The sequence below is a fragment of the Nicotiana tomentosiformis genome, chromosome 9, assembly GCF_000390325.3.
Source record: "Nicotiana tomentosiformis chromosome 9, ASM39032v3, whole genome shotgun sequence".
NCBI classification, from domain to species: Eukaryota; Viridiplantae; Streptophyta; class Magnoliopsida; order Solanales; family Solanaceae; genus Nicotiana; species Nicotiana tomentosiformis.
The window spans coordinates 53,140,106-53,151,988 of NC_090820.1; the positions used below are offsets into that span (position 1 = coordinate 53,140,106).

Below are 11,883 nucleotides of genomic sequence, written 5' to 3' on the forward strand. Positions count from 1 at the left end.
TACTTGTCACCTATTCAGTCCGCGCAGTCTCGCAAAAACGTAAATATGTCTCTACTCTAATGTCATATTGATAAACGGTTTAATGAATTGGAAACTAGACTCATAGATTTTCAATTTGATGGGTGGATCACCCCGTAACTCTAAGTATATTGGGAGAAAAGCTCAGCTATATTTGACCTAAATTTCAGCACATTTATGATTGTAACTTGTGATGACCTTTGCCAATTTTTGTTCCACAACTTGCTTGGCTTCAAAACATAACACACGACTATGATACGACTAAAATAACTCATAACATAACCTCCTTAGCATTTTAAGCACCCTGGTCTCACCCCAAAAGTATATTTTATAACTTTCCCAACTTGTCGACTTTCGACAAAACTTATTTTCTTCACATCGTTTAGCTTCTAAGCCTTCCAACCCTCTTGGTACTTGCAATTCAGGACCTTAAATACTTTTAACCTCCAGGGTAACATGATTAACTTTCTTTATATATTATCAAGGATGATCTCATTTCTGAGCCTATATCAATTGATTTACGATATACTCTTACATACGAAAACATGGGATGTGACAGCTATGGGCAATATTTATCTTCAAATAATTTCAGAATCCGAGCGCGTGGGCTGGGGGTTGACTTTTTTGACTTTCTGTGTAGAGTTGAGAATTATTTCTAATTGTTAAATTACAATTCTTTTGGTATATTTTGATTGGTATGCACATTCTTTGACTAGTTTCGGATCGTTTGGCAGTGGTGGGAGGTGTTAGAGTGGCGTTGGAGCCGATTATAGAATTTTGGAGCAATGTAAGTCTCTTGTCTAATCTTGTACGGGGGGGGGGGGGGGTTACCACGTATGTGCTATAATTGTTATGTACCATGTGTTATGGGAGCTATGCACGTATGAGATGACGAGTGTCCATGCTTATGTTAGATTCTTGATCATGTCCGGGTAGACTTAGACTCGCACCATGTTTTAACTGTATTAATTAAGTTATACTTGCATGTTTAAATGCTTTAATTCACATTTTTGCATGAGACTAGACTTGCATAGAGTATCAGACTTGCTATTTTAGATACTTGACGAGCTACTTGATTAGTTGTGGACATTGTACTTCCCTTTACATATTTTTTCTGTGTTATGCGTATTCGGCCGAAGTTTTTTTGAATTTTATATCTCACACGTATAACTGTGAGGGGCTCAGTGACCCATCAAAGTTTCACTCTTATGGGATCGGGCCGTTCGCCTCGGTATAGTACATATTCTTATGAGATCGGACCGTTCGCCTCAGCGGTATTATGTAATACACTCTTATGGGATCGGGTTGTTCGTCTCGACAGTATCATGTAATACACTTTTATGGGATCATGCAGTTTGCCTCGACAATATCATGTAATACACTCTTATGGGATCGAGCCACTCGCCTCGGCAGAGTACATTTCTTATGGGATCGGGTCGTACGCCTCGGCAGAGTACATATTCTTATGGGATCAAGCCATGTGCCTTATCAAAGTTCACTATTCTTATGGGATCGGGCCGTACGCCATGACAAGATATTATACCATCATTCTTATGGGATCGGGCCATTCGCCTCGGCAGAATCATGCGTAATATTCGATAAGGAGTCAGCGTACCTATGAGCCTTCCTAACTTGAGATGTGACATTTTATCTGGTATTGATCATTATGTATTTCGTTCGCGATAGTACCCGGTACTTGAGGACTTCGTATTTACCTTTCAGTTGAGGATTGTGTTATGTATATATATATATATATATATATATATATATATATATATATCTAATTTCACTATTTTATTTGCCATGCTTCATGCTTGTCTACTTTTATTGTACTCTATTTATTGGATCACTAGTAAGTATTGATGTCGACCCCTCGCCACTACTTCTTCGGGTTTAGGCTCGATACTTACTAGGTACACGTTGATTTACATACTCATACTACACTTCTGCACTAATTGTTCAGGTATTGAGACATGTGCATTTGATGGTCATCTAGGTGTGTAAGCACAATTACTAAGGAGACTTTATGGTAAGTTGATCCCTATGTTACGATCCGTAGCACACGGAGTCCCCGTCCTATCCATTTATTGTATTTAGTCTATTTTTCTATCCAAGCATTTGTTATTGTAGAATTGTATATTCTAGTAGAAGCTTATGCACTTGTGGCACCGGGTTTTGGGGGATTTAGATTTTGCTCTTGTTTGTCTAATTATGATTCCGGATTTATATTTTGGCTACATTCGACATTTAAAATATAACATATGTACCTTTTATGAAAACAAATGATTTTCACTCTTTATATTTTTAATTGTCTCGAAATGCATTTGGATTAACTGTTGACGTGTTGATTTAATTGTTAACTTGCCTAACGGTAGTGTTGGGCGCCATCATGACCTATAGTTGGTTTTGGGTCGTGATAACTTGGTATCAGAGCTCTAGGTTCACTTAAGTCTCACGAGTCATGAGCAAGTCTAATAGAGTCTTGTGGATTTATACGGAGATGTTTGTATTTATATTCGAGAGGCTACAAGGCTGTTAGGGGAACTTCCCTATCTTGATTCCTTGTCATGCGATTTGATTTCGTTGAAGCTTATGTGTTCTGTTCCTTCCTACTTATTCGTACATGATAGTGAGCACGTGATTCAGTTGGGCATCGATGAGTTGTGGTGGTGCTATAGATGTGTATAGGATGTTTTTCCTTGCATTATGAGGGCATACTATTATCATCACCTTAAGGAGGGGTGTTTTATCATTTCAGCCTAGTGTTAGTGTTGCCTATGGTTTCGAGGCTATACACAATGTATTGTGATATTCATGCATTGTTATCGTGCAGTGCTGGTGTAACTGATAGGGATACACAATGTATTGTGATATTCATATGTTGATATTCATGCGTTGTATCGCAGCAGTGAATGATTCTTGAGGAGGATTATTCGATCCATAATTGGGAGATTCGACATTTGATTCCAAAGCAGGAGGCGCATTGGGCTATAGATGTTCAGGCTTTGACCCACGAGTGATGAGATTGGGTATTTCCTAACTTGATGTGACTCTTGTCTGTGTTATGTTTCCATTTTGTTTTGAGCGCATTAAGGCTCGTCTGTATGGTGGTCTTCATTTGTTTGCCTTTGAGGGCACGATGTTGCGAAGTGGTACTTAAGAAGTATTTATCAGAGATGATGGTGTATTGCAACTTCAGGGTCAAATCAGTGTTTCCAGTGTTGATGGTTCGATGGAGATGATCCTTGAGGTGGCTTCTATACTTGGGAGGTTCGAATGTGCCAGAAAGAGTTTTCTAGAAAGGTAGAGGAACGTGATTGCTTGATTATCATTTTGGGATGTAATATGATTGTGAGTTTTGGACGTACTGTTGTACCTTCAGTTGATGTTAATTAAATAAATGGATTCTTATGGCAGGTGGACGAATGTGGACTCAGGAGGATTAAATGATTTTGTAAGTGGTTATAACTAGGGCAATGTCATTGGAAGATGCCAATATGAGGTTACACATGTGGGCTATCTCCTGTGAGGAAGTTAGGGGTTGCATAATTTCTGATGAAGTTCCTATGAAGAATTCTACTTTCTATCCAAAGGGAGGCACGTACTGCGGTGTGGTTATGGATCGCCTGAGGAAGATGAAGCGACCATCACAAAGTTGACTGTCCATGAGGGCTAATAACTCTGGATGTACTATGATTTGTGCAACATGAACTTATGAGAAATTCAGTTGGGTAATAGTTCGGGATCGTGATAACTGAGAAGGAGAAGTCATTGTGGGTTCTTGATTTATGTGATTGTATCTTAAAGCCAAGTGACGGAGCCTACCGTTGGTGATTGAGACATGTGTTCATATGTATTTGCAGTTTTTGGATTTCGGTACGTTACTGAATTAGCTATGACTGAGGTAGAGAACATCAAGGGTAATTTGAGCATAATGGAAGTGTGCTACATTTCACCTTATCGATTTATGTTAAGGTTGTGGAATGACTTAGACTTGATACTTCTTCGTGAACATGATGTGCAAGAGGAGGGATTCATTTGGTTGCTTCTTTTGGAGTGTTTGTGTGCTAACGGAGCACTGATTGTTTGACTACATATTCAGGACTAGCTTAGAGTGGGCGACTCTCAACAATGGTTATAATGGGTTCACTATTTAAAGTGTGGTGCCTAAGGATTTTTGGGTTCGTCGTGTGGCTAAGGATTTAGTTTTGTAGCGGGGTGTGAAAGGGATTTGGAGTATTTTTATATTATCACCAAGTTTGCGCAGTGTTAGAGAGATGGGAGAAACAGTTTTAGATTCGTAAAAGATCTCAACGGAATGGGTGTAGCAGTTGGTAGTACTATCGGGTACATGAGAAGGTATAAAATAGCTTGTGGGTATTGAGACGACGTGGTCTTGTGATTTGGGGTCACTCGAGATGAGTGTTGATTAAGGTCCATTGTGTGCTGGAGAAGAGAGGTATTATTTGGAAGGTAAGTTAAGAGGAATCTGAGGAAGTCGAGTCAGTTTGGTAGTCGCTTGGATCAGCGTGGTAGGGGGAGTGATTGGTTCCTTTGGTATGTTAAGGCTATGCAGGTGTTGTAGCAAGGATTTGTCGGTTCGTAGTTTGCATGTTTTGCTTAATTTAGATGACTCAGTTTCGATGGCTTGGTTATGTACAAACATGTCCCGAAGAGGTCATGATGGTTTCGACCACGACTTGAGGTTTGTGGCTTCTGCAGTTAGGAGAAGTTAGTTGCGCGTAGCGATTTTTCTTCTAAAATAAGTTAGGTGAAAGGTTTCTAGCCGATGAAGTGTTATTCTACTGGTGGTTTAGGAGTTTTGATGAAATTCTTGTAATCTCGAATAATAGCATGATAGGTGTAGTGGACGGTGTGGAATTGGAAAGGACAAGGTTGTGGTTCAATTTTGACAGTGATGTCACGAGCTCGAAGGAGCGGGAAAGATTCCAGATGTTTAGAGTATACCGGTGCTATTTTTGTGTCGCCTGAGAATGGCGTTTTATGAAAGAGGCATTGTGTATTAAATTGAGGATTCTTGATTGGAACTACAGAAATAACATGGTTGGTAGCCATGGATGTACATATTTTGTTACATGCTGTGGAAGGTTGTGGTGGTATCTCTAATGGGATGATTGTGTAGGGGAGATGTGTCAGTCATTTAAGTGGTAAGATCGGGTATGGAAATTTTGGTATTATCGTAGCTTGGAGGGTCTGTGTCTGAGAGACGCACTGTGTCTTTGGTTGCGGACTGTGGAAGTTTGCTCAGGATTTGATGGTCGATAATATGTGCCATGGATATTTGGAAGGCTATTGACCTATTTTCGGATGATCGGAATCGACTTGGAGTTCCATTGGTAGGCCTAATGAGAATGTATATTCTACACTAGATCAGATTTGTTTATTCAGCATAACATTTGTCCATGGATGAGTCTTCGGGTATGGTGGATGTTATTCTGGTCATAATTTATTTTCGGTGTTCCTTTTTATGCTATAAGGGTTATGAGGCGACTTGATTATTTACATGCTTGTCATAGTCCTATGAAGGCTGTGGTGTTATATGAGCGAGATGGCTCTCGAGATGTTGATTTGTTTATTGCACCTTAATCGTGGTTGGCCTCTTTTGTAGCGCATTATGCTATCCATCTGGCGTGCTTGTGGTTGATATACTTGTGTCTAGTGAGTATGAGCATTTTAACTCGATGGGTATCCCCTTGCTGATTGTTATGTGTAGATCGGGTGGCAAGCCTCCACGGATATGATGTTTGGATCGAGTTGCATGCTGCAACAGTGAGATGTTGGGTACGGTTCCTTATACTTATTTTGTGTGTTTTTCTTCTCATATGTGGGATAGGTTTGTAGCATTTGTTTAGTTGTTTTATTCGTTATGCGAGCTGGATAGTTCTGTACTCGGGTTTGCTTTCCTTATTGGTCATAGTTAAGTTGTGTCATGTTGGCGCATTGATGACGTCGTATGAGATTTAGATAGTGGTTGATGTGGTTTATTGCCCGAGTAGCTTGTATTGGGGGAGACGAGTTTGTTGGACCTGGAATCAACACAAACGGATTTGTATAATGTATGTTTGGAGGGAGAATGCCACTAATCATTTCAGAAAGCAGCAATGGTTCTTGTCAAATGGAAGAACCCTATGCTTTATTAATTTGACAGGTGGTTATGAGAGTCTATACCTCTCTTTCATCGTTGGAGTATTGCGAGGTTTGAAACGGTATTTTTATTTGTCATGAGGTATATTATCGGTATCGAGTTCAAAAACTACAACTAGTGTAGTTGGAAGATAATACAGTGGGCATATGGGTTATAGGGTGCGTCGTGTGGTTACAACTTGGGGTGTATATGTATGTTTTTGTACAACTTATGGAGATTGATACAGTGTATGTATGCAAGAAATTGGATAATATAGGAAATTTCAGATGTTGGAATCTGGTTCTATGGCTTGTGGGCTAAGGTAACATGAAGGATCTTCCGTCTGGGTTAAGCTAATGTGCTCATATGGATTGTGATGGCACGAGTAGGTGCACAAAGAGTTATACAGTGATTTCAGCAACTTTGGAACGGTTCTTGGCATGTTCGAGGACGAACATATATTTAACTGGGGGAGAATATAATAACCTGACCGGTCATTTTGAGCTCTAACATGTCGTTCGGTAGTTTGAGTCCTTGAGTAGCTTCACTTTATGTATCATGACTTATATGTGAAGTTGGTTTTGCTTTTCGAGAAGTTCGTGTTGATTTGGAAGAGTAATTCTCATTTTGGAAGCCTTAATTTGGAAAAGCTGACCATGGTTTGACTTTTGAGTAAACGACCTCGTAATCTGGATTTCAAAGTTCTTATAGGTTCATAAGGTGATTTCGGACTTGGTCGTATGTTTGGGTTGAGTATCGGATGGTCTAGCAGCGATTCAACGCTTATTATCAAAAGTTTCATTTTGAAGGTTTTGAAATTTGCTAAGTTTGGCTTGGAGTGTGCTTTGGTGTTATCGGGCTTCGAGCGGTGTTCCGGGACCTTGGATATGTTCATTCACTTGATTGAAACTTGTGTGTGAAGTTTGGTCATGATTCAGAATGTCTAAGTGTGATTCGGACGCGTTCAGCGAAGTTTGAAGGTTTGAAAGGTAAAAGAAGGGTTTGATCAACAATTCCTGGTTTTGATGTTATTCGTGGCATTTCGAGCCTTTGGATAAGTTTGGATAAGGTATTGGGACTAGTTGGTATGATCGGATGGGGTCCAGACGGCCTCGGGTGTGCTTCCGAGTGATTTCAGACCCTTTCTCCTTGTTTTGCAACAACTGGTTTCTAGTATTTTGGGTATGGATCGCTATCGCGAAGAGTGACATGGATCCAGGAAGGATTTGTCCATTGCGATTGTGGTTGGAAGTTCGCGATCGCGATAGGGAATTTGCTGGGGCTGAAGGTTAGCCTTCGCATTCGCGTAGCAGGGCTCGTGTTCACATAGGCTTGGCAGGCGCAGTTTTTGGGCGATTTTGAAGAGCCATTTTCATCATCTATCATGAGGTAAGTGATTCCCACTTGTTGTGAGTTAAATACATGGATTATATATGGATTTTAACATGGAATTTGGTAGAAATTATGGAATTTTTGGAAGAAAACCTAGAAATGGTATTTTTTATTTTGACCATGAAATTGGGCATGAAATTGGCAATAAATTATATATTTGAGTTCGTGGTGCTATGGGTAAATATTTATCTTCAAAATTTTTCAGAATTCGGGTGCGTGGGCCTGGGGTTGACTTTTCGTGTAGAGTTGGGAATTATTTTTAATTGTTAAATTACGAGCCTTTGGGTATATTTTGATGGGTATGCACGTTCTTTGACTAGTTTCAGATCATTTGGTATTGGTGAGAGGTGTTAGAGTGGCGTTGGAGCCAGTTATCGAATTTTGGAGCAAGGTAAGTCTCCTGTCTAACCTTGGGGGGAGGGGGAGGGGAGGGAGGGGGGGGGGGGGAAATTTACCCCGTAGGTGCTATAATTATTATGTGCTATGTGTTATGGGAGCTACACACGTATGGGATGATGAGTGTCCGTGTGTACGCTAGATTCTTGATCATGCCCAGATAGACTTAGACTCACACCATATTTTAACTATATTACTTGAGTTGTTCTTGCTTGTTTGAATGCCTTAATTCACATTTTTGACGGCGAAGACTAGACTTGCGTAGAGTATCAAATTTGCTATTTTATATACTTGATGAGCTACTTGATTAGCCATGGAAATTATACTTCCCTTTATAGATTTCTTCCGCGTTGTATGTATTTATCCGAAAGTTTTCTTGAATTTTATAACTCACACGTATATTCGTGAGTGGGGCCAGTGACCCATCAAAGTTTCACGCTCTTATGGGATCGAGCCATTCGCCTCGGCATAATACATATTCTTATGGGATCAGGTCATTCGCCTCAACTGTATTATGTAATACACACTTAGGGATCGGGCCGTTCGCTTCGATAGTATCATATAATACACTCTTATGGGATCGGGTTGTTCGCCTCGGCAGTATTATGTAACACACTCTTATGATATCGGGTCGTTCGCCTCGGCAGAGTATAAGTTCTTATGGTCAAGCTGTACGCCCCGACAAAGTGGGATCAGGTCTTACACCACGACAAGATATTATACCATCACTCTTATAGGATCGGGTCGTTTGCCTCGGTTTTGACCATTATGTATTCCATTGAGATGTGATATTTTATCTGGTGTTGACCATTATGTATTCCATTCACAGTTAATACTCGGTACTTGAGGACTTCGTATTTACCTTTTAGTTGAGGATCGTGTTATGTACATATATCTGATTTCACTATTTTATTTGCCATACTTCATACCTATCTACTTTTATTGTACTTGATTTATTGGACCACTAGTAAGTATTGATGTCGACCCCTCGTCATTACTTCTTCGGAGTTATGCTAGATACTAAATGGATACGTGTTGATTTACATGCTCATACTATACTTCTGTACTAATTGTACAGGTACTGAGACATGTACATTTGGTGGTCATCTGGGCGCATAAACGCAGTTGCTGAGGAGATTTTATGGTGAGCTACTCCCTATGTTACGATCCGCAGCACACGAAGTCACTGTCCTATCCATTTATTGTATTCTGTCTATTTGTCTATCATGGCAATTGTTGTAGTAATATTATATATTATAGAAGAATCCCGTGCACTTATGGCACCGAATTTTGGGGGATTTAGATGGTTGTATCCTGATTATGATTCCAGATTATATTTTGGCCACATTCGAGCATTTAAAATACAACATCTATACTTTTTATGAAAACGAATGATTTTTACTCTTTATTTCTTTAATTGTCCCGAAATGCATTTTGGATTAACTGTTGACGTGTCGATTAAATTGTTTCTTTGCCTAATGGTAGCGTTGGGCGCCATCGGGGCTTATTGTGGGTTTTGGGCCGTGACACTGGTGCAACCCCATCATAACTGGGAAGTGTTCCGAGTCTCCTCCCGCTGTCCTCACCCGGGTTCTTAGCTCCATCATTCATGTCCTTAATCACCCTAGTGTAAGCTTCAAGGACCTATTTAATCTCCAAACACCTCCATAGATCCTACCTTGGTATTTCGTCGTATGCTTTTTCCAGGTCAATGGACAACATTTGCAAGTCCATCTTCCTCTCCTTATATTTCTCAATTAATCTCCTTATAGGATGAAGAGTTTTTGTGATTGCTTGCCCCAACATGAATCTGGATTGATTTTTGGGAAAATAGACACACTCCTCCTCACCCTCACTTCCATCACCCTCTCCCAAACTTTCATAGTGTGACTTACTAGCTTGATACAAATGTCCAAAAGTTGCAGTCTTAGCCGTCGTGACTGCTACCTTCGCCTCCTTCTTTGTCTTTTTGTATCACTCGCTATTTATCCTCTTCTCCTCCTCGTCTATACTCTCAACTAGCTTTAAGTACGATGTTTTCTTGACTTTCACTTTTTCTTGGACCTCTCTATTCCACTACCAGTCCCCTTTGTATCTACTAGAGTAATCCTTCGATCCCTAAAACTCCTCTAGCAGCTTCCCTAATGCAATTTAATGTCGTGGTCCATATATCACTCGCATCCCCTCTACTCCTCTAGCCCCCCCATAGCCATCAACTTCTCTTCTAACTACTGAGCCTTTTCCTTCGTCAAGGCTCCCTACTTGATCTTTGATTGACCATACACAACCCTTTTTTTCCTCCTTCTCATGATCTCTAATTCCATTACCAAGAGCCTATATTGGGTAATGAGATTCTCACTCGAGATAACCTTGCAATCCGTTCATAGATCTTTGTCACACTTCCTGAAGATAGGTAATCAATTTGGGTCTTGACCACCATGATTTGGAAAGTAACTAAGTGCTCCTTCTTCTTCTGAAACCTCGAATTAGCGATATCCAACTCAAAAGCTTTTGCAAAATCCAAAAAGGAAACCCCTCCATCATTCCTAACTTCAAAATCAAAACCGTTATGCACATCATCATAACCCCTCGAAGTAGAGCCGATATGGCCATTGAAGTTTCCTCCTAAGACTATCTTCTCGGTTTGTGGGATACATTGAACAACCTCGTCCAAATCCTTCCAAAAGTGCTTTTTGACCTCCTCATCCAAGCTCACTTGTGGCGCACAAGCATTAGTATTATTCCAAGTGAGCCCACTAATAACTAATTTGATAGCCATCATCCTGTCATTCACTCTCCTGACCTCTACCACTTGCTCCTAAAGATCCCTATCTACTAACATACCTACTCCATTCTTACATCGCGAGACTTCAGAGTACCACAATTTGTACCTAGCCACATCTCGCGCCTTAGTTCCCACCCATTTAGTTTCCTGTACACAAGCTGTTTTATCTTCCTCTTTCTTGAGAATCTTCACAAGCTCTATAGATTTCCCTGTCAGCGATCCTATGTTCCGCGACCCAATCCTCAGGCTAGAGGCACTTTTGACACCATTGTCCCTTGCCCCTAACCACCCCCAACCCCAACCGAGAACACAACTTTAGTCTACCATCATTTGCTAAAGCCATTACTAGGTTTGCAAGGATATCCACTCGATAAAAAATTACAGTGATAATTTAAACTAGATTTAACACAAAAACTGAAAAATGAAATGCAAGAAAGCAAAAAATCATGAAAATTAAAGTCATGAAAGCAATATATAAATAAATATAGTGAGAAGATTCTGATTTAAAGTAATATTATGGATATGGTAAAGAAAATAACAAGAAGTAGACTAAAACCTAAACAATAATGGGAAGAATCATAAAAAAGGAAAGATTTTACGTGGGCTACCTTAATCTGGTAGGCAGATTTGTCTCGTGATAGCGAATGGCGGCAGGTTTGTTTGTTGGAATCTTCTTCTGTCAAAATCTTTTGGGAGGCTTTGGCAAAAACTGTTCGGCGCCGGTGATGACATTGTGGTCAGCGTCGGTAACGAGATGGTGGTGTGATAGATGAAGGAAGAGAGGCCGGGAAGAAAAGTGGAGAGGCAGAGACAGGAGATAGAAGGGAGAAAAGAGATGAGAGAGGGGAAGAGAGATAGAAGAGACGGAGAAAAGGGCAGCCTTACCCGGTCGCCGAAGATGGAGACCCCGGTGGAGGACGCTGCAGTGAAAGAAAGAAACATTAGAGAGAGGGGGGAGAGAGGGAGAGAGAGAGTCGCTTCTACAGTTGTAATTTGCTTTTCTCAAAAGTGATTTTTAAAAAAGTACTTCTGGTGTGAAGCAATTTGTATTTGAGTAATTAATTTGAAAAGTATTTTTGAGCAGCAATTAGTGTTTGGACAAGCATTTAAAAGTGATACTAAATGTATTCTTCTCAAAAGTGCTTTA

General features: G+C 40.2%; 1 protein-coding gene across 1 annotated transcript; it reads right to left on the reverse strand.

Annotated features, from left to right (window-relative positions):
• Positions 1-10,274: 10,274 nt before the first annotated feature.
• LOC104099091 (uncharacterized) lies at positions 10,275-10,730 on the reverse strand. The gene has a single exon (XM_009605990.1). The coding sequence runs from the start codon at positions 10,728-10,730 to the stop codon at positions 10,275-10,277; it is 456 nt and encodes a 151-aa protein (XP_009604285.1).
• Between the last annotated feature and the right edge of the window lie 1,153 nt (positions 10,731-11,883).

What these genes read in the sequence shown, in the direction of transcription:
- LOC104099091 (XM_009605990.1), bottom strand. Translation starts at nt 10,730, where the DNA reads ATGGCTATCAAATTAGTTATTAGTGGGCTCACTTGGAATAATACTAAT.